This window comes from Ambystoma mexicanum, chromosome 6q (genome assembly GCF_040938575.1).
Source record: "Ambystoma mexicanum isolate Mex_15411 chromosome 6q, UKY_AmexF1_1, whole genome shotgun sequence".
NCBI classification, from domain to species: Eukaryota; Metazoa; Chordata; class Amphibia; order Caudata; family Ambystomatidae; genus Ambystoma; species Ambystoma mexicanum.
This window is the reverse complement of record NC_090937.1, coordinates 83,565,296-83,589,570: the sequence shown is the minus strand read 5'-3', so window position 1 is coordinate 83,589,570 and position 24,275 is coordinate 83,565,296. Positions and strand designations below refer to the sequence as shown.

Sequence of the window (24,275 nt, the reverse complement as noted above, 5' to 3'; positions counted from 1 at the left end):
GTCGAAATTTCAGGGCCCCCCTTGCAAAATACTTTCATTCGGGCACCAACATTATGGGTCTACAAAAGAGTGACGACAAACAATATTTACGCTTTGTTCAAGAAAATGAAATAGTTCTTAAGTGTCAGCCAAAAATGAGTAAAAGTGCCTATACCTATACAAGATACATTTGTACTGTTAAATTAGACAGTGAAGTTAATCAAACTTCATTATAACTCGGAAAAGCTAACTTACAGTAACACAGACGTCGGGTATATAAAACTCGTTGGTGTTCTCGAAGTTTCTACTAGGGTCTGGAGTCAGCAGGAACTCTCGTGACACACTAACTCACAGAAAGCTTTGATTCTGTAAGTTGATCGAGTGCAAGCAGTGGTCTAGTGGGATAAAATTGAACAAAGTAGTGTGTTTGTCTGTTGCTAGATGGAGAGGACCATCACTACTGTACATTACACATACGTAGTTTGCACCGGATTGTTTACAAACTGACAGCTGCCAAAAGATTAGCTTTTAAGACACACTGTTATGTGAATCTGATGTCTCTGGTTTATGTACTTTAAGTTGTTAATGGGTACATTACATTAGTATAGTCTTTAATGTAAAGTTTTTGTTTCTTTGATTTGATTAATTTTTTTTCTAGCTTTTGGAAACAATTTAAGAAAGATTGATTGCCATTTTCTTTCAAGATCAAATCAGTATTATTTTGATCCATTGTCGAGGGGACACTTAAAGGAGTGGCGCCCATAGGCCCGTGCCTATTTTGCCCGTTTGGTAATCCGGGACTGCTGGATTCTCCAGATGACAAAGGCTAAAGCTGACTTATTTATGATAATGCCTGTCCCCAACTATCACATAAGGTAGCCCCTAAAAAAGTGAACTGCTCAACAGCATTCAATTTTGCCTTCAGACTATGCCCTGTTCCTGCCTGGGTGCTCCCAACGTCGATGGCTTTCTGAAGATGACTTAATAGCCAAGCCCCTTCTGAATGCAGCCTCGGCAGCATGCACCAGTAACCTTAATTGATCCTTAATGGCCTATGGATAATATTTTTAAACCCAAATGGTGCCATGCTAGAAAGTGACAGCTCTTTCACTTAGCAAAACATATTATGGCACAAAAAGCCTGATATGTAATGTAATGTGACAGCATTTATAGAACGCTGCTAAGGCCATAAGCATCTAGGCGCTGAAAGGAACAGCGGGGGCGGGTGAAGAATACAGCAACCTCACCTCCTCCAGACATGACCTATTACGAAACTAAAAACGATAAATCTTTATGGCTTTCCGAAATAGTAGATCCGTCAATATTTCGTAGGCCCATAGAGAGTTTATTCCACATGATAGGTTTGAGACAAGAAAAGGCACTTCTCCCAGCTGACTTCTTTGCAAACGGGGGACTATCAGAAGCCTAAGCAATTACGACTGCAGGTCCCTACCAGGGCCGTACGGGGTAAGCTTAGCGTGAAGACATTCGGCTCCTCTCTGATGAATAGCCCAGTGAGTAATACACATAGCCTTAAACTTAATGCGGCTATGCACCGGAAGCCAATGTAGTTGACGCAGAAGATCGACGGAATGGGCCATCCGATTCACTTCTAGAGCCAGGCGGGCTGCGGCATTCTGTAGTAGCTGCACTTGTGAAATTAAACATACTGGTTGTCCCAAATAAATGCTGTTACAGTATTCATCGTCTTCCAACACAGTGGCAGCAACAACCTTAGGACAGGATTTCAAAGGAAGATAAGGCAGGGTCTTCCCCAAAACCCTGACTTGCAGATGGATGAAATTTACAATTCCCGAGAGCCAGAGGCTTGAACTTGGATTCCCAGGCTTTTTACCGAGTTCACAGGAAGAGGACGTGGAGCCAGTGACACTGGCCAGAAGTCTCGGGGCAGATACCTGAGATTACGAGTCTCCCATCACCATGACCTCTGTTTTCCCTGTTCAGTTTCAGGAAGTTTTTCCATCCAGTCCCCCACTTCTATCAGGCATTTTCTCAGTTGGGACGGTGGATCACTACTGGCTGAATCTAGTCGAAAGAGAAGCTGATTATCATTAGCATAGGTAAATAATTTTACCCCCAATTCCTGTATCAATTCGGCCAAGGAGCACAGGTACAAGTTAACAAGTAACGGGGACAGTGATAGGGTACTTATTATGCAGGAGGAGGGGAGTGAAACATCAGGGCTCGCCCTAAGGGGATAATCACTATCCATAGGTTGTGGTGAAAGACCTGTTGGCAGGTTAACCTTTAGGACAATCAGATGGTTATTCAAATTCTCTATGACATAATTCCCTCCAGTACAGATTCAGGGATAATTTTCTATCTCCCTTTAAAACCAGGCATGCTGTGAATAACAGTATTTCTGATCTTATTGTAATGTCTCCAACTAAGCTAAACTACATTTCTTGAGGTATTTATTAAGGTATTAAGGGATACCAATTTCGGTTGGGTGATATTGTATGTAAATATGTGCTCTGTAAAGCACTTTGGATAAAGGCGCTATATAAATAACACATCATTATCATTAACATTATTGTTTCCGTGCATATGAGAAGTAATTACATTTCCTAAGGTATTGTTTTCTTGGATATGGGACGCATTCTTAACAACTCCATGAATATCACCCATTCAGATTGTCTACTGATTTCAACCATGTGGCCAACGGAACAAACTTTCAGGATAAACTGCAAGTTTAACTTTACTTACTATGACTACTGTGTTAATAATGCTTAAAATTCCCTCTATCTGTAAAAACATAAATATGTGTGAGACATGCCTCATTCCGTCTTATTTGTCTCATTTTATAACTAGACAAAAATGTTATAAAGTTGCTTCGACACAATGATATCTTGGTGAGCATTTATTTAAGTTTGGGGAGGGAAGGAAAATCGCTTTTTTAATTTGATAGCGCAGCTTCACAACAAGTTTTCGATAAAAGTTAAGATCCGCCACCCCCAATTAGTGTTTATCCTCATTATCGAATTCAGCTACAGTTCACAAAAGCCATGTTTTGGCATCATAAAAAGGGGGCAAATATGTCCTTTTTTAACCATTGCAGCCTTTTAGTGCCCTGACTGTACGCACATCAATGCTCCCTTTTACTAACAAGATACCCGGGAGGGATGATAGACGGGAGGAGATCTCAGGGGCAATGCATTTGTCTTGGAAGCAAAGCAAAGCAGTGCAACTCAGGGTCGAATCCTGGTCTTGCGCTTAGAGACTGGCTTCTTGAATTAAGCATGCTATAAAAGAAGAATTAATGAATTACCTAGAACCCGTACGGTTTCATAGTGGTGCCTGTACATCTAAATCACACATGATATATTAGGTATTCAGCACGATGGGCCTGAGCAGCCATATTATTATGCCTGTCTATTGGTGGTTATGTTTTTCTGCCTCAGTGAGATAAAAACAAAGATCTGACATTAGATCTGCTGATATTCCAGTGTTGGGTGCAGGTAATTTATGAACCAGCGACGTATTCTTTAAAATCATTTGATTACAGTCATCCGAAGGTCCCAGATGGCATTGGCACTTGTAGGCAGCAACACCGCTGGTGGTCAATAACGTCTTGAAATTGATTTCTATAAGCTATCATAGTGATGATATGAACATTTAACTCAAAGCCCACTACTCAAGTCAGGAGGAGCAGGAGGTGGCAGTAGGATCTGATGTAGAGAAGTTGGGGACTGAAGCGTCAAGAGGTTGTAGGCAGGAGTAAGAACTGGTGAGGAGGTGGTGGGAAGGGGAGCTCAGGAGTTGGAGAAGCGAGTGAGATGTGAGGACTGGAAGTTAAAAGGGGAAGCAGAGAAGTTAAAATGAACTTGGAGGGAGAAAAGAGAAGGAGTCTATAGTGTGTGTGAGAGAAGTGGGAGGAGGCAAACAAGGTGTCAGTTAAGGCAGATTATACCAGAGAAGGAACAAGTAGGGCTATTAGGAATGGGCTTAACTCATAGCTATGAGGAGGAGAGTGAAAGGGGGTTGCTGGTATATGAAGCTAGGAATCTTGGGCAGGGAGGTGGTCAAAAGTCCACAGAACAGCTTGAAAACCCTCTTGAGCCTGCCATGTCTCTGGCTGTGGGCCATTTTGACGGGCTGTCCGGTACTCTATTTGAAATCAGCAGCTGGGCCATATGGATCAGCGAACAGCAAATGTGAACTGGATCATTGCAGAGCAAACCCCAAGAGACCAAGGACTGTGAGCAAGAGGGGGAGAGACCGGAAAAGACTGTCCATTGTTTGCTGGCTGTCGCATATTGTGTTTAATGATCCCCTGGTCAGGTAGGACTCTGGCCCTTGCTACTTCAGCTCAAGTAGTGGGTCTAGCATCCTTCTTATGTGAACGGAAGGAGTGATCGTCACTGGACTGGCTGCAAGATGGACGTCTCCCTAAGGCCAGTCTAGAGCTGATATTTGCTCATGCTACAATTATTAGATTTTAGATTTGTTGGCCTCAAGGTTTGTTTCCCTTTCCCTCCCTCACAGCATTAAAACATTACAACCCTCAGAACCTGACATTTTACTCACAAGTTCAGCAACTGTTCCACATCAATTCTTGTGACGTATCCTAATGTGCAGGGACATATGCCAGTGTACTTAAAAGAACTCATCATTCCAAAGCAAAATACAAGACTCCTTTGGTCAGATGATTCCAATCTTCTTACCGTTTCTCGTTGGAAGACCAGAAAGGCTAAGGATGGCGCATTTTCGGCTGCGGCCCCCAGGCTTGAAAGACCTTAACACCCTCTTTGAGAATTATTGCCTCTACGGAGGTCTTTAAGAAAAAGTTGAAAACAGTTCTCTTTTCTTAAGGCCTACCACACTCTTCAACAACACTACGACTGCCTATGGGGCCCCTACTTTAATCCGCCATAGTTCCTATCTTTGGAAAACTACTAAGTTTAGTTCTATGTTTGTTTGTAAAGCGCCCTTAAGACTCAGGGTACCTGGTGCGCTATATAAATCCCAAAACATAAACATACATGATGCACACACACGAAGAGAGATAGAAAGACTCAGAGAGAGGTAAAACAAACAGAAATTCAGTGCTTGTGATAAGCTATTCTCATAATATTCATTGTGCCAGAAATATACCAGAGACATTAACAACCATGTGCATTTTATTTAGTCACAAAAGTCCCTCAGTATCTTCCCTCTAAATCAGCATAAGGTTGAAACACATTTGTTTGTAATTTTCAACATTACTATATCCACAACTCAAATCTCTAGATGAGATGGGGTTCAAGTCAAATCCCTTTAACTAAACCAACCAGCATCATCAAGTTACCTTGTGAATACTAAATCCCTTTCCATCTGTCCTTTAAGGAAAGATACAATAATGCTAAAGGAATTCAAACCTATTTGTATTACTTTCAAAACAAAGCATGAGATGCTTAATTCATTGAAGCATTATTGTCTAAAGGATCACAAACCTATTCCTATTATTTCTAAAAGAAACCAATACGTTCAATTCAATGAAACAACATTGTGCATATTTGAAGCAATGCAAAGCACAATGCAACAAAGCCAGAATTGCACACTATTCAGTCAAGCCAAACTCAATGCATTTCAAAGAATAAATCAAACATGACTTTAATGAGGCTCAGAGCCCACAACCCCCTAAATCCCTGCTCTGGCCACGGCAGCAGCCCCACTGTACGGGCTGGCAGCCTGTTTGTAACGTTTCTCACTTGGAAATCCCCCCTTGTCATAAACGCAGCCACTGTCAGACAAATCCCCAGCTTCGGGTTGCTGGATACGAAGTGCCTCCTATTCCCCTTAGGATAATATTGGCTGATAACACCCCGAAGCCTTCTGTCGAATGATCAGTAGAGTTTCCAAACCGAATTATCAGTAACGGCTCCAAGCAGATGTATCGAACATGCCCTGAATGTCCCTACCAAAGGCTTCAACGCCACAAGGTGCTTTTTCTTAGCTCCCAAGCTAGCTCCTGTTTATTTGGCTAAATAGAAAATAGAGTAGATCTGGTGCCACTTCCTACTCATTATAACTATAAGTTTGCATAGGGATGAGTGTACTGGACTTCTCAATCCAACTACACTACATATGTAAGCATATATGATCTGGTGTGGTTAAACTGCTTAGCAACTTGCTATGCTGAATGATTACATAAATGAATGAATGCATGCTAACTCAAAAACACACTTCCCTTTGTGTCTGAGCCATTACTACTAAAATGCCATCGCTATGTAGCTGCTTTTCACTACAAGGCCTCTTGGAGCCATTTTGAGCACTACAGTGCTTTGAGTACACTGTTGCAGTGCTAAGCTCTATTGTTGCTGGTTGAAGTATTGCAGTCTGTAATGCCCTTAAGTTACTATCTTGCCACCTATACTTAAACATAATATAATATATCCTCATAGGATATGATATTGGAATCCATGTGCTTATCTCATTCAAGGCACTATATTCTACTTGGACATTTAAAGCCAATGGTACAATATGGTTTTCATTGTGAGGGAACATTCTGAAAGGAGATGGCGTTTTACTTATGCCTGATGACATGGCAAAGACCCATTTAAACCCAGGATCCACTATTCCAACATCCCACTTTAGTTTTAACTGAACCAACATGGTGCTATTTCACTAACAAACTCTTTTGTTGAACGTGAAACTTTGTCTTGTCTTTTGAGGGAAAATTCAGCTGCTGCTTATCATGAAAAACTCTTGACGGGTAGAGGCTGAGAAAATCAGATGGTCCTGCATACTGCTTACGGCACAATTACACTATGTGTCCATCAGTCTGAAGGATATGGGGATGACACAGAGGACAGTAAAATGCCAATCCTTGCGCCGTTCCTGTATCAGGAATCGCACAATGAATGCAGAAATAGTTCAGCAGCCAATGACCTCTGCTTGACAGCCATTGAGCAGATACAAATATCTATACGTGGTGGCAATAGCCGAACCCTAATCTTAAAATGGGAACAGACATTGTTTGCCTACTTACGGAAAGCAAAGGTCCCGGTGAAGCAGTTGAGTGGCAAAGGCTGGAAGAATTATGGGAAACATTGTTCCCAGCAACAGAAAAGCGTCAGTAGTTTGTTCTGAGGTGATTACATAACTTCAAGTGGGGAAGACACTGAATACACACTGGAAACCCAGCTGTGATAACTAGATCATGCCGTAACACACATGGAGGAAAATAAAAATTTAGCTGGCAGACCTATTTTTAGCCTATATATTATACATAAATAAGAGATCCTCAGATGACCAGACAAGGTTCTGTCTCATGGGGCACATCAGGGCATTATAGCGCATTAAGTCTTGCCCTCAAGCAACATAAAGAGTCTGGGCCACTAGAAACAAAAGGTTGCCGAATGAGCAATAGAGGGCCACCCAACTGACTTGTTAGATTCAGCAATCACTTGTGTTTTCATCACTCACTAACAGCAGTGGACTGCCAAATTGATGGCAGTACTTCGAATATTGAAATCAAAACAACTAAATTGAAATAAGCCATCTAGTTGTATAACCAATGTAGGCTTAACATATTTGGATAGTGTTCCATCCCACATTGGATAACCCGCATAAACATTAGATGTGAAATTTCTGTCCATTTTGGTGTCCGTCACTTGGCCACGGTCACAAGATACTGATGTCCTAAAAGTTGAAGAGTGGACAGGGAGTTAAACATGAGTGTCATCAAGTCTCATTATTTACTTGTCCAGTGATAGATAGGGTGCACAATATAGGCGTCCTGCACAATTTGTATATAATTCTAAATAGGCATCATGCAGAGACATGTAGGAAAAAGAACCATACATAGTTGTTTCATCAATTATCTCTCCAAACTGCCATAGTGATTGCACTTTAATATTCAGTGCATGTTTCCACAAGTAGTCCCAAATAAATTGTATGGAATGCTCAGCATAAAGCAAATTACGTAATGTTTTGCATTCCAATTTAGGGCCTGCATTCGCAATTTCATGTGTATGTGTGTATATTGATCTTGGGTGTTTAGCGGTATGTACAGCATGCAGTGTTTGTCTAGGTTTGTTATGAAAATGTATATTGTTTAACGTCTATTTCAACATTTGACATGTTTAAAAAAAAAAACAAATAAGCAAAATATGCATAGAATGAAAATGATAAGAATGCTTTGAAAAACAATGAAATGAGCTAAAATAATAAAGATATTTATGGCTAGCATTCCGCACCAGTACATTATTTAGCATAGAGTGCCTATGACATTTAGGAAATGATATCTAAATGTATTATTGATGATGTTGAGTACAACTGCTTTGTAGTATATACAACTCCTTGACACACAGTATTACCAGTAACTTGGCGATCACCCCAACATAGAGCACAAACAAACTCTGCAACAAGTCTTGAAATCCATGCCAAGCAAAATTGAGGAACACCTCCAACATCTGATGCCAAACAATCCAATTTATGGGATTTTTTACATGGTCACAAAGATCCACAAACCAGGAAATCTAAGCCGACCAATTATCTCTAGAGCAAATAGATAATCTAAGCAATATCTGGATATATTGAATCCAATCTTAAACCTCTGCTGATGGACACAAAAAGCTCTATGCAGGACACAACACATTTCCTCAGAAAGATTCAAGAGAGAGACTGTGTATTAATAGGTGCACTCCTGGCCCACATCACATGAGTACAGCATTCCACATGAAGATGGAATTGCCCCATACCAGCCATTCTTGATGAAGTGAACACCAAGACAGAACGAGAGACAATGTGGGGTGTTCCGATGTAGCCTTAAGGTGGCTAGAATCCTTTCTCACGGACCGCCACGCGAGAGTGCATTGGGGGAATAATTTTTCTGACCCCTTGGCAATTCTATTTGGAGTCCCTCAAGGTGCGAGTCTCTCAACCATGTTATTTAACATCTCCATGCACAGTCTATGTGATATTTTGGTGAAAGCTGGGGTGTTTTTCACAAATTATGTAGATGATACGCAGCTGGTCATTGAATTAAAAGGATCATACATTGAGGATAGTGAGGCGGTCGCATCTGTCTATAGTAAAATAAATGAATGGATACAGAAGGACTGGATGTGCCTCAATGACACCAAAACAGAACTTATGTTATCTGGGCACAGTAGTTCACTCGATAAACTGGGGACTGAGTATGGGACTTTCAGGATCAATGAAGCCAAAATTCAGGATTCAAACCAGGTTAAAACCTTGGGAATGATGGTTAACTCCTCTTTAAATGTAGAAGCTCAGGTTAACTACCTGCAAAAAAACTCAGTTTATTACCTACGATTAATGAAGGCTATTAGTCCTTTTCTTGACGAAGGGAATATTGCCTCAATAGGTAGAGCCATCGTGCTGGCAAGACTGGACTATGGCAGCACACTTCTCATTGGAGCAACAGCGAAAGACCTAGGGAGATGTCAAGTTCTGGAAAATGATGCTGTTAGGATAGTGAAAAAACTTAGAAGAAGCGAATACATCACATTAGCCAGACAATCATTACACTGGCTCTGAGCTGAGGAGAGAATAAAGTTCAAGACTAAGGGCCTCATTACGACCCTGGCGCTAAGTGAAAAACGATGGCGGTAAATGGTTACCGCCATCGTTTTCCGCCAGGTCTGATCATGACCCGTGACCGTTAACTACAATGCCATTAGCGGCATCGTAGTTAACGCTGCCGCTAACTGCGCTAAGGGTGCGCGCACGCGACCGCCCACACCGTACTTAGCGCCATGGCGGAAAGGTATGCAAATGCCGACCCAAGCGGACATGCACCTAACGCCATCACCCAGCCCGTTAAGTACCTTACCGCCATTGTGCAAATAACGCCATCGCGAACCAACCGTAAAGGGCCATGTTAAGTGAATGCAGCTGCCACAGGTGCACAGAAACAGCACAGGTGAAGGCAATACAGACAGGGAAGTACAAAAAGAGCACACCCCACCCCTTCCCACACCCAGTCACACTCCACAATGATACCAATACGACTAGCAATGTTGGGGCTGGAGGACCTGATAGCAATGCATGTGCTACAACAGCAACAACAACAACAGGCAGCACAGAGGAGACGCAGGAGGAGAAGGAGGGCAAGGCAGGCCCAGCAAGCCCCACCAGCACAGCCAGTGCCACCACGCAGGCAGCCCCCAATCCCACGCATCAGAGCCAATCCATTCAACCTTACTGCTGAGCAGATCTACACCCTGTACCGTTTGGACCGGGACACCATCACCGCCATCGTAGACATGACACACAACGACATCGTCAGCATGATAGAAAGTCCAACCGCCATCCCCCCCCTACTGAAGGTAGTGTCTGTACTCCACTTCCTGGCCACAGGCACCTACCAGCACACAGTGGGGCACCTGCATGGCATTTCACAACCATTATTCTCACGAACACTCATCCAAGTGCTTGATGCCCTCCTCAAGCACACAGACGACCACATCTCATTACCACGGACTGCCAGGAGATTGCAAACACCAAAGTGGGATTCCATGCACTAGCCGGCATACCCGGTTGCATTGGTGCCATCGACAGCACCCATGTGGAATTGGTGGTTCCACGTGCCATGGAGGTACCGTACCGCAACCGGAAACAGTTCCACTCAATCAACGTGCAAATGGTCTGTGACTCCAACAAGATCATCACACATTGTTGTGCCCGATTCCCCGGATCAACCCATGATTCTATGGTCCTGAGGAACTCCACAATACCACGCTACATGGAGCGACATGCAGGGCCAAGATCCTGGCTACTCGGTGAGTCCAATGTCATGGAAGTGGGCAGGTGAATGACGTACCGATGCATACTCCACCTGGCTGAAAGGGGGGGGGGGTGATGCATACTCCACCTGGCTGAAAGGGGGGGATGATGCATACTCCACCTGGCTGAAAGGGGGGGGGATGATGCATACTCCACCTGGCTGAAAGGGGGGGGATGATGCATACTCCACCTGGCTGAAAGGGGGGGGGATGATGCTTACTCCACCTGGCTGAAAGGGGGGGGTGATGCATACTCCACCTGGCTGTGAGTAACACAGAGAACGGAGACAGAGGATGGGCACTCACAATGCACACAACCCCTCTGCATACATTGGGTGATGGCATGCAAAACAGGCCATGGGAGCCATGAGCATATACTGGTTGCATTGTGTGAATCAATTAGTGCATGTAGAAGTGAGCCAAAGTAACAGTTGGATGCGAGCCATGGTGGAACATCATGTTCCTGATCAGACAACATGACTGACACATACATTCTCGCCTACATACAGGTGATGCAGGCTATCCCCTGAAGAGGTGGCTCCTTACACCAGTCCGGAACCCGCAGAACCAGCACGAGGAGGACTTCAACCGTGCACATACACGTACTTGTGTGGTCATAGAGCAGACATTCGGCCTATTGAAGGCACGGTTCCGAAGCCTCAGCAGGTCTGGTGGGGCACTCCTGTATGGCCATGAGAAGGTGGCAAAGATCGTCATGGCATGTGTCATGCTACACGATATGTGCGTCAGACGGAATGTGCCCCTGCCCCCTGACGCAGAACTGCAACCACCTGACGATGAGGATGAGGAGGGTGCAGATGGGGCGGCACCTGTTGGGTGTCCTGACCCACGTTTAAGCTATCATGCCACAACATTTGGTGCTGTGGGCTTAGAAAATTCAAGATGGCGGAAAACCCACATGTGCGCCGAAATCCAGGAAAGACAGTAGCGCCGGTTAGCTTCAAAGCGCTTTAAAACCACCATTGGACTACCCACACAGTAGTCTGAAACCATTGGGAATAGCAATGCTGATTGCCAAAAGCAAACCCATAACTGTTGGGAATTCATTTTCTTAAATCCCAAAAATGGGTGCAGTACCAGTACTCACCACTATCCAAAAGCCGGCAGTTTAAAACCACCCTGTGTTTCTCTGAAGGCAGGCTCAAACTGTCTATTTTAAACATTGCAACACATCTAAAAACTCACTGGACACCAGCAGACATTTGGTAGAATGGAGTGTTGTGTGCCTACAAAATCTGGGAAATGAAGAGCCCAAAACAATGCTTATAACAAAACTGCTATGGAGTCAGCAGTTTAAGTTGCACTGGATTTAAAGACACTAAAATCGAAAATGTTTAGATTAAATGAGTGACCTATGTTTGGTGTCACATGCCTTTGTAACTGTTTAAATGTCATAGTTTTAAACTTAGAATCAGCCTTCTAGCTGCATATGTGAAAATGTTTAGTTTTATTTGAATGCAGAAACTGGGGAACAGAAATGACAGCTTAAAGAGATTCCAATTTGCCTGGCAACTACCCCCATCAGGAGTGAAACTTGAGTCACAGCTGTGTTCCCAGGCCTAGCTGCCCTTTTGCTGCTCACACTAAGGATATGCCATCTATCTGATAATTGAATTACCTGTGCTCTGCAGGAGAGTGAACAATGCAACTCCCTTCACCCAGGCAGAGGGTTTATTGAGAGGATCATAAATGGCTTCCTCTTGAACAATGAGCCTCTCCTGACTCAGGCAAAGGTTTTATTACAGCAGTCGTAAAATGTAGCTTCCTCTTGGCAGAAGCTGGGAGGAGCACTGCCTGTGAGAGCAAGCTGGCTTGGCAGAACTGGATAAACCAGTATTTCTACCTTGTGCTGAGAGGAAACCACACCCCTTTGGAGCCAGAACATAACTTTAAAAAGATGGATCATTCATAGAGCGGACATGTGAAAATTTTATAAATTATACCATAATTCTTGTGATTTTTCTGCCCACAGTTTAAGAGGTTTTTAGAACCGGTGGTATGTTCAGGGGGGTTTTAGCGGAAAAGTGGATATTACTCTAAATGTATGCATGTTAAAAATCTGAAACTTCATCAGTTAATGTCCATACTCCCTGCGCACATGTATGTAAAGTTGGGTCAATGTCAGAAATTGAAAAATCAGTTAAAAAGTCAATTATGTGCCATTTCTGAATGCAAGCTCTTAGAAACAGCAGATTTGGACAGAGACATGGCTAAATTCAGCCACACCATGTATATGTAATTTCAAGCAACTGTGTAACTGTGAAATATGTCTTTTATTATCAAATATAGAATGTGTGCAATCTGACAGAGGAGTGTCCTATCTGCAAGCCATAAAATGACATCCCTCTGACTCACAGTTCATTCCCCAATCAAGTGACAAATGGAAGTTTGACCAATTAGAAGCTGAGAGAGAGGTAGGGTCAGTGATGCTAGAACACACCCACATTCGAAACACATAAAAGCAGACAGACAGGACAGATAGGGACCTTCAATTCCATCTGCCGCTGGAAGCTCTGCCGGAAAAATCCATACTTACCTCCATCAAACCTCCAGAGAGCCAAACTAGAGACTTCAATCTATCCAGAACTAGAGACCAAGACCAGAGATCCAGAAAGAGAGAGACCCAGATCACTGTGAAGTGCAGGGACCAGAGGCGAGTCTAAAACCCTGACCAGATCCGTGATGAGGCCCATTTCACTCAAGAATATAGTGTGAGTACCTAGAAAACTGTGCAGAACCAATCTCCTAGTTAAAATAATATTATTCAATCCTATTTTAATCTAAGTAGAACTGTCTCCTAACTGTCACCTGCCATTTGCAAAGCTGTCACTTGTCATTTCCTAGTTGCAAGCTGCACTTGTCTTTTTGAACTTTAAAATTTCAAATCTGAAAAACGACCTTCACAAAATCGCTCATATCTCTGCAACCGTTTGTGCTAGAGACTTGCAATAACTTTCATCTGAAAGGTTAGAATCGTGGCTTTCCTACGAACCTAGAACCGCATTCCTACCCCTTATAGTTTTACCGCAATCGCGGAACACGCATCCGCGAATTTTACTGCGATTTGCAAATTTCTCCACATGTAAAATCATCAGCTGCTGCTTGCCTTCCATTTGCCAGAAATTCGTTTAACCTGCTAACTATCCCTGCATCATTGCTAGTGTGAGCCTGGACTAATATTAACTAGATACCACTCACCCTGAACCTCTGAAAGGGAATTAAAAGCATTTTAGCATATTTTAATTCATTGCCAGCACATATCAAAGCAATTTGGGCCTGTGTTTTCAAACTTCTGTAGTCTAAGCTTGCTGGGGTGAACTGAATCACATTTGATTGCATTTCTGAGAACTGTGTGCTTCCTTCCATTTCCTTGCATTGTATCAAGGGGGGGAGGGGATTGCCAGAGAAAAGTGATTACATTGTTTTGTTGAAATCATATTGAGTATTTCTATACTGCATTTCATTCATTCAACCTTGCATCCATTTGAACTCTATAAAGCATTTTGTACCACCTTCTTCTTTTGTTCCTATTCACCTGTGTGCTACCTTATCCATTTCATGTCAACTCCTTATTGATTATATAGAAGCGTGTTAGTGCCAGATTCTCTGTTGTTAATCTTTATCATATCAGATTAAGTGTGCTATTCAATTATCGATTTATTATAAAGCGTGATATAATATATATTGTTTAAGTTATCAAATAAACTTTTTAACTTGCAAAACAGAACTACTTCTTGGCTCAGTGGGGTCAGGAGGATTCCAAGAGAGGGGTGTTATATAGGGGTAGTCATCCAGAACGCATGAACTGGACCTAAAGATATATCAATAAGGGTTTTCATTCAGTATTCTAGACTAGGCGTTAACTTAGCTGTAGTGCTGAATTGAATCCTCTTACACACCCCATGGAGGAGGCGATGCACAGGAGGGGCGTGCAATGCGCCAAAGTATCATCGACCACTGCTTCTAGCACACACGGCTGGTGTTTATCACATGGAGACTGCACTTGGGGCACTGTGTGTCTCTGGCACATGCACACTGTGGACTGTACACCAATAAAGCACACATATGCAATGAAAATGTCCACACATTACTTTTTTTGAAAGAAAAAAGTGTATTGAAACTATGAAATGTCGTGTCACACCCCCTCCCACCTCCCCCCTGCACACCCCAACACACCCCCTCCCACCTCCCCCCTGCACACCCCAACACACCCCCTCCCACCTCCCCCCTGCACACCCCAACACACCCCCTCCCACCTCCCGCCTGCACACCCCAACACACCCCCTCCACCTCCCCCTGCACACCCCAACACACCCCCTCCCACCTCCCCCCTGCACACCCCAACACACACCATGTAGGTGTCAACAGATGCCTGTGACAGTGGCCACAGGCTGTTACAAGCCCCCTCTCCCGGCCCCCGGGGCACCCCTGGCTGTGGAGCGCAGGTTATGCCCGGAACGTCGCACGGGGCTGCTCTGTGCAGAACTGGCAGTGGAGGATGTCCCTGGCTGCCCCTGTGCATGCACGTCCTGTAGGGTGTGGGTGAGCTCAGTGAGCGCACAACGCAAGCCGGCAAGTTCAGCACAGATGTCCCTGGACATGGCCTGCATGGCATCCCTCAGGGTGGCAGTGCTCTGCGCTACTTCGGCCCTTAGGGTCTCCGTGGCTTGTTCAATGGTAGACCTAACCCCCACACATTCCGCGGCATGCTCATTCAGCATCGTGGACAGTTGATGCTGCCGTTCTGTGATGTCCTCGAGGGACTGCTGGCCCTGCTGGGCCATGGCCAGTGCTGGTGGAGTGATGGAGGGGCTGCTCCCCTCCTGTGGAGTGTGGACAGGGCATGGGGTGGAAGGCCACTCCTCTACCTCTGTGTGCCCCTATGTGTGATCCTCATGGGGGCTGGTGTCTGAGAAACAGGGGGAATGTAGTAGGTCAGTGGGGCTTCTGACCTCGTGCTCCATGTCTGAGTCTGAACATGCAGCTGTTGCAGCTGTCTCACCGATGTTGCTGCTGGCCGCTGACCCCGTGCCTTCTGTGGGAGGCAATGTCGGTGGAGGTGGAGCAGCTGCTGCTGGCCTGCTGCCTACAGGGGTGCTTGCCGGTGGGACATCCGGTATGCTTGCAGTGGGACCTGCTTGTTGTGGGGTCTGCCTCACTGCAGCTGAGGTTGAGGGTGCAGGGACGTTATTGATGGCCTTCTTGGCTCTCTTCGGCGCAGGGGTGTCCTGGTCCTCTGGGTGTGAATCTGTGCCTGTGGTGGAGCAAAGGAGGGAGGGCGTTATTGATGGGTCTGCGGACTTTGGAATGACAATGATTGACATTATTCTGGTCAGTAGATGAGGCAGATTTCAGGCAGTGCCATGCAGGTTGTCTCCTTTTAGTGGGGAATGTGGATGCAGGTATGCGGGTGCCAGCAGTGTGTACAGGGTGGTGCTCGCATGTGGCTATGGGCAGTGTTGATATGTGTTGCATTTACACTCTAGGGAAACCTTGTGCTACACATGATTGGACTGCAGTGACTATGGCATGTCTTGTTTGAGGCACCTACCTTCATCGCCTGATGTCGGAGCTCCCCTTTCCATCCCTCCGACGCCTTCAATGGATTCCATGCCAATCGTGGTTGCACAGATCTCCTCCCACGGTTGGAGTTTTAGGGGGGATTCCGACCCTCCACCGGTACCCAGGGCACGGTTGCGGTTTGCAGAGATGACTGCTCTGACCCGTATGCGTAGGTCATCCCAGCGCTTCCTGCACTGCTGTGGGGTGCGGGGTACGGTCACCACCGCGCTGACGCGCTCAGCCACCAGGGCCCAGATGGCCTTCTTTTTCCCTATCGCTGTCCTGGTCATTTCCGGGGAGAAAACGACACCTGCGTTGTCTTGCAGGGTCTCCGCAAGCAGTTCCTCCCGGCTGAATCTCTCCTGGCGCTGGCGGTCACATGCCTATTTCACAGCTTTAGGCATTTTCGGGTACTTGGATGGGTGGGTGATTGGTTGGGACAGGTGTCAGGGTTGGGTCTGGTGTTGTTCGGTAGGATGGCAATGGATTGTGTTTTTAAAGATGGCCGATGGGCTGTTTCCCGTTCCGGCGCGATGACGCTATTTCCGGTTCTGCTTTTTACGGCCGCCGCAAATTACGGTGGCCGCTACTTACGGTGGCCGCTACTTACGGTGGCCGCTACTTACGGTGGCTGCTACTTACGGTGGCGGAAGTGCACCTTGCTCGCTTTACGATGCCGGTAGGGGCCTTTTCCGCCATGGCGTTAATTGCATTACCGCCATGGCGTAATGCTCGTGCGCGATGGGTCGCAATGTGGCGCTCTTTACGCCATCAGCCCACGGCGTAAACGCCCATTACGCCATGGCGGTAATGACGGACGATTACCGCCTGGGTCGTAATGAGGCCCTAAGACACTCATCCACAAGTGTCTTTTCGGAAAAGCCCCCAGCTATTTAAAAAATCGTTTGGAACGGTACATTCGACAGAGAGTACTTAGGTCAGAAGACAAAGGACTGCTTACAGTGCCTAAATATAAGCTGAAGAGAGGTTTGGGAAGATCTGTTGTAGTGCTGGCGCCTCAGATGTGGAACAGCCTTCCCCAAGATCTTAGACTGGAAGAGAACCATTTAAAATTCAGGAAAATCCTGAAAACCCATTTGTTTAGGTGATTTAGGGTCCCTCCGTCGGGATAAGCTACCGGTAGAGAGCTAGAACCGGTAGAATCTGTTGGCCGCAATGTATTTTTCTTTTCTGTTTAATTGTGTCGTTTGGTCAAAGTGCCCTGATGCCCTTGGGCTGCTGGCGCTATATAAGCAGACATAACATAAAATAACATAACACTGCAACCACTGTCATCAAGATCTCATGAGATTCATACTCACAGACACACCAATTTGTGTTTCAATGGAAGATACTTCTTAAGAAGACGAGAATGTCCACAAGCACAAAAATGGCACTTCAGTATGCTAACCTCTTTATGACTGACCTCGAACAAAAGTCCTTACAACAACAATCCTAGAAACCACAACACAATCCCATGAATCACTAAATGGCTTCCACCAAGTTCATTATAGAATACTCCAAGAATCACATACACTTCCTGGATACAACTATCTATGTTTGGAAGAACAGCCACCTGGAAACAGCTGCGTACAAGAAAACCACAGACCGGAACAAATACCTTCACCTGGCAAGTTTTCATGCAAGCTACACAAAGAGGTCTGTTATCTGCAGCCAGGTTACCTGGCACCAGCGCAAATGTTGCAATAGGAAGACAAGGGACAATCATCTTGCACACTCAGTACATACGTCTGTAAAGTAGTCACTAAACTAGACAAATTGACAGAGAATTTTGCATTAGAAATACCCAGATACAACCTGCAACAATAAAGAGACGATGGAAATATAGAACACATGACCTTGGTTGACCCCCATCATCCTGCACTTACACAAAATACTAGAAATGTTAAGGAACTACAACGAATATCTAACATAGATGTGGAGCAGTGAGACATTTTGAAACAAGATCGTAAAATTGCAAACAAGCAGCTGAGAAAACTAGCATGTTCCTGACTAGGAGTACCTTGCCACTAGATTAAGTATAAAGGGGACCTGAAACGCACCCATGCAATGTTGGGAGATGCAAAACCTGCCAATACATCAGCACCATTTCTGTCATAACAAACCCATAGAACTGAATGATACACATAAAAGGGGCATACCACTGAAGATTTACTAATGTTGTATGCCTCCTCCAGTGCAGTCAATTGTACAAGGAAATTATGTAGATGAGACCAGCCAGGAGCTGTGTGAAAGGATAAACATACACAGACACACTGGGCCTCATTACGATCCGTGTGGAATGGGTTAACGGGTTCCGCTAATGGAGGCGGGCCCGTTAACACCATTCCGCACGATTACGAGGTCCCCTCGCGGGACTCGGTAAGGACGCCTGGTAAAACCAGGCATCGTTACGGGGTCCCGCGAGGGAGCTAACAACGGGCCGGTCGTAATCGGCCCGTTGTTAGCTCCCTCTCGCATTCCCATTGAGCCCTATGAACTCAGAATGGCCTGGTAATTCCTCATTCTGGGAACCCGGTAAAGGAGCCAGGTTTGGCGGCAGCCATGGAGCTAATAGCTCGTAATGAGGCCCACTATCTGGAACCACAAACCTGAAACTCCAGCGGTCCGACGGTTCACACAGGATGCACACACACAATTCACAATCTTTCCGTCCACCCTGCCAGAAACCAAACCCTCACCTGCCACCAGATATATTTCCTAAATTGTGAGAGCCCCTCTAATGAGAACGAGCATGAACAAATAAACTGACTGTGGTTATTTGGGGGTACTATTGTTCAGAGAAAAACTGACTAGCTTTTTGGTGCTGGACTGGACAGTTCCAATTTATATGTAAATGGATATTTCTCTTCTGCGAAAGCACATTGAGATAACACGTGACTGTAGACAGTTCTGAGTAGGCACCTTCTCACAGAACAGGTTATTTGGCCAAGCTAATTGCGTACTCATATGAGCGTATCATCAGTGCCACACAGGTGTGTTAATGTTCGAGGTGCACCTTACCAATTCCATTCAACATAACATAACATAAAATAAGATCAATCAGGACTGTGAAGTGGAATTGCTGTCGGAAAATAACTTTCTTTCATAAAGGTTCAACTATTTGTGTAAGAGAATGCACCGCTCATGTGCTTCAAATAAACCATTTTGTATTGAAATACCCTACATTGCTCTAAATGAATGAGTACAAAATGAAAATGACTCATGCAAAGGTCTCAGATTTGTGGATGCTCGGCGCGTGTTTTGCAAGTGGTACCCATGCTTTTAGAATGGCGATACAAGCCCTTCTTCATGCCACTCTCCGGACACGGATACATTAATGGATGCATTATTGAGTTCATTGGGGGGGTTGTTGGGCTGGATGGTTCACCGGTATTTGAGATGGTGATCTGCTGATAACGTTTGACTAGTTATGATGACCGGTGCTTAAGAAAGTGGAAAGTTGCATCCTGCTGGTATAAAAATGATGAAAAGCAGCGAGAAAGAAATATGTTTTTTTGAATGTGTCATGACATTTTGAAAAGACACTACGCGCAACCTCACGTATCTTTGCAATCAAGTGGAGTGCAAAGAATCTGGCCATTGACACAAGGGAATCCCTTTTCGATTATCTGGAAGAATCATCTGATTGGAATCAGGTTTAACACCTTTCACCTGCCAAATACAACGAGAAGCTGCATAGCTGTCTTACATCTATACTCTGATTTAAAGTGGGCAAGGCTGAAATTCAAATCTCTATGGAAGTGCATGTATGGGCCGGTGAACCAGTGCATGATCCTACCACCAAGTACCGTACAGATATGAAGTGGGTCAGTTATACAGCCCTGGAGTGCAAAGGTAGGCGTAAAAGCAAGGCATTAGCCATTATACGTCTTACTTTTACACTCCATGGCATTTTGCAGGGATCTGGAGGCCGTCCAAGAGCTCGAAGCGGACATTACATGTCCTGCGTGCATTCCTCCTCTGGCTTCAAAGTGCATTTGCTTTTATGCCTGCTTGAGATTTTCACGCAGGCACCATAGGAATGGATTCCTATGAATCCGCCTGTTTGCAGCACCTGCTGAAAGCAGGCAGATTCCATACAAATCCATTGCAAATGCCATCTGCAAAGATTGCTCTGCAGACAGCATTTATGTTTTTTTTTATAAAAATGGAGCATAAGAGCACAGAGTTAGGCCGATTTTGCTTGTTTTTAGTCTTAACTTTTTTGACCCAACAGTAGGTGCTAACATTGGCAGTCGCCTACATGCACTTTTTTTTTTAAAATGGCTCTAAAATGTCCTGTAGTGTAAAAATAAGGCGTGCGTGTCTAACACCTTGCTTTTATGCCTTTCTTTTGCACATTCGGGTCCTTGAAAAGCAGCCCCATTGTCTGTCTACTACTCCACTGCAAACCTCAGGTGGTCAATACCAAAGATCCACTCCAACATTCGAGCTAAAATCCAAATTTGGGAGGGTAGGCCTGTCGATAATACTGCAGATTTATGTCCATATACATGACCTTGAGGAGTTGAATGCTTCCCTTACCTTGTACTTGGATTTTTCACAAAGCCGGTGTCCACAAAGCCGGGGCAGAGGCACGAGGTTTTGATTCCATCTTTGCCCATAGAAGCAAGCTCATCGGTGAGAGCGCGGTGGAACCCGACTGCAGCGTGTTTCGTAGAGCTGAAATGAAAATCACATTTAAATTTTTTTACCAAAAAATCAATATTAACAGTTAAAATGGCATTATCTTCATGTCTTTGCTCTCCTCCCGGAAATTGATCTACAGGTCGAGATTACCGAAAGCCATTTACTGATGAGATTCATGGTCTAGCAAGCAAACCCATCAGGTGCCCTTGATTAAAGATGTAACTGTTGAATTTAGCAACATTAATGCTCTAAACTTCTCGAGTGATCCTAATGTTAGTTGACAAATCCCTGGTCGCTCTTAATAAGTCTGCTTTACTGGCCCGAAAAGTGCTGCCCGAAGTAGTAGCATTGGGGAAGGCAATGAGCAGAGCATTAGGCACTGTGGGAGAAATTTACAAAGCCTTTTTTGGCGCTATTCAGGTGCTGTGCAGGCACATCGGGGAGCCGTGTGACATGGATTTGAAGCCCAGGTCAATGCCAACTTAGCCCTTCATCCTTCCGAGTTCAATAAATGAAACACCACAAGAGAATAATAATAATAATAATACTGATTATTAGTACCCAGCGAGGGACAATCAGTTTGAAACAAGCGATCTGATTGGCCCTCACCAGGTTGTTGTTGGGCCGGTCACAACCGCGTCCTGGCTGCCATGGAAAGGGAGAAGGGACCACTTGTAACCCCTGGCAGACATCTGTCTTTCTTTTTCGTCATCACATTTCAATGGCCACCATAGAAAGGGAGAAGGGAGTACATGTAGTCTTGCTTAATTAAAGAATTTAGAAGCAGTTTGTCTGCATGAAGTGCTATATAAATCACCAGGTAACTATTATTACACATACATGATAAATCCACAGCAAGAGGCTGATTATGTGTAAGTCAGAGGGAGCTGTACCTGGAAGTCTATGACAGTTTAGTATCTGTCTGCCAGGAGATGAAACAGGTTGGTGCTTTCCCAAGGCAAGATGTGCGAGTTTGAGAGAGTGAAGCTGCGAGCCAGGAGGAACTGGCACGTGCCAGGCAGAAGGGGGAACAGCTCCTGACGCCTACCCCTTATGAGGCAAAGGATTCTGCCAGCTAGTCACTGCAGTGACTATGCTGAGCCTCAGCATAGAAGAAACCAGAAAGATCAGTGAGCAGCTGGGAAGGAAGCCCAGGTACAGGAACCAGTTCCCTTCCTTCTTCTCGCCAAGCGGGACTACGGATAGCGCTGCAGCACTATTTCCTCTCCAAAATGTTCCTGCCCTGGGCCTACACAGACCAGGGCCTAGGCACAGTGGAAACAGACTTTCTAGTTGCAAGCAGCATAATAATGTTTTCTCTGTATATATTTTGGGAAAGGTCAAAAGAACCAGATGCCGTACAAATACTGGCACGCCCGGGTGATAGGTATCTTTCTACAGCCTGGTCAAAAGCTACATCTGCCCCTGCCTTACACCACATTTTATTCCTTCAGCATCTAGCCCCCCCTTAAAACTCTCCATTGAGCTTTAAATTATTTCCTCTCCTTCTCTTCTGGCCAGCACCACACTGCCCCGTGAGAGATAAAAGCAAAGGGAGATAAAGAAATGTGTAGATTTGAAAGCAGCTTTTGACCCTATGAATCAGAAGTTGCTGTGGGAGTCACTGAGGGAAGGGCCTGTGGTGATTCTCTCTCTCTCTCTCTCTCTCTCTCTCTCTCTCTCTCTCTCTCTCTCTCTCTCTTTCTCTCTCTGTATCTCTCTCTGTCTCTCTCTTTCTCTCTTTCTCTCTCTTTCTCTTTCTCTCTCTCTCTGTCTCTCTCTCTCTCTCTCTCTCTATCTCTACCTCTATCAGGAATTTTTGACTCTTTTGTTATCTGTCCCTTTCTATTTGGGTAAGACTTGAGTTGTGAGATGTGTATTTGCCATGGCCACCCCCCACCATTGCTGACAGCTTCGAAACCGGAGAAAATAACGTATCTTGGGAGAGAAGGGGAAACATTTTTTGCAACAGCATGTATTAAAACAATATATTATTTAATTGCACTAACATTCCAACCTGGATCATTTTAAAATATACAATGTTCATTTCTAACTAACACTTCCAGTACATATTTTAGTCATAAGAACATTACAAATCTTATTAAGCAAAGCACATTAGCAAAAGCTAGACTATCCACATACATTATTAACACCAGTGAATGTAACAACTTGCTTTTCATCAAATCAAAGAGCAGCCTGGAAACATAAGAAGGAGCTCGGATCTTTAGATTTGCCAAATATGTCTGTGAAAAAGGGTTGACTACTTGACTTGCATGATGCACACAGGGTTCAGTGCTCATTTCATGTTTCATAACGCTCACCGTTGTAACCAGTTATCTCATTGGAATGCAATGCTTTCCAAAAGAAAAATGTGACTTCCTAATGGCTAGTGGTAAATAATGTTAAACATGGCCGGTCTTTTGATGACAAATGAAATTAGTTAATGCCAAAGAGCTATTTTTCTGTTGCCATGTAAAACAGGCCATATTATCCATATGAAGTGAACAAAGGACATTAAAAAAGCTGATGGCACAGCTGTCTTTACACAGGACAAAGGCATGTGTGTAATATAGAAAAAAATAGTCAAAATGCATTCCAAATCCAGGATTTTCATAATCATATTTTTGTAAGCAGGTCTGCAAAGCCGATCTTGTTAGAGGTTGATGAATGCATGCTCAGCCAGAAATAGCAATTTCAAAAGAAGCAGATGTCTACAGAAACACTAGCATCTTACCTAGCAGAGCAATAAAGCCTCATGCAGAATGTGTCTGCTCCTTTAAAAGCAGCCTATTAATAGGGCCTTGAGTTCATAATAGCGGGAGTCTATCTAGATACAAATACCCGAGCAAAACATGCAATCCAAGCTAAATGCTGATGTGCTTCACATAAGATGAATGCTGGTGAGTCGGGCACTCCTTAAATTACAAAACATTGTTTCATTCGATTGTATCAATAAAACTTATCAAGCTTAGGGTGCAAACCCACTGAAAAACGTGCCTCTGTGATGTGGCACTGAGTGATCAATGAACCGAAGAGACCTTGGCCATGAGGCCAGCGGTGCGGGCTGCACACCCTAAAACCACTACGAATTGGTATGATTCCAATAAATATAGTTCCTCAAAGTTGGTTTCTTTTTTCAAAGTTTTTTTTAATTAATTAGGTGTTATTTGCAAAATATGCCAGTCTTCAAATAACTTCTTGTGGCAGAATAAATCACATGTATGGCCTATGCATTTCGGGTCGAAACCCTTCATCAGGGCCTGGGATTAGAGCTGTTCATATATTGATTGGTCACATAAACATCAC

The 24,275-nt window shown here is 44.4% G+C and overlaps 1 protein-coding gene across 1 annotated transcript in view; it reads right to left on the bottom strand.

Annotated features, from left to right (window-relative positions):
* The window catches only part of LOC138515790 (estradiol 17-beta-dehydrogenase 11-like), a 151,393-nt gene that overhangs the window by 42,379 nt on the left and 84,739 nt on the right, over positions 1 to 24,275 (bottom strand). Inside the window, exon 5 of the mRNA XM_069630515.1 lies at positions 20,865 to 21,002. Coding sequence (XP_069486616.1) covers positions 20,865 to 21,002 — 138 coding nt within the window. The remainder of the gene's footprint in view (positions 1 to 20,864; positions 21,003 to 24,275) is intronic.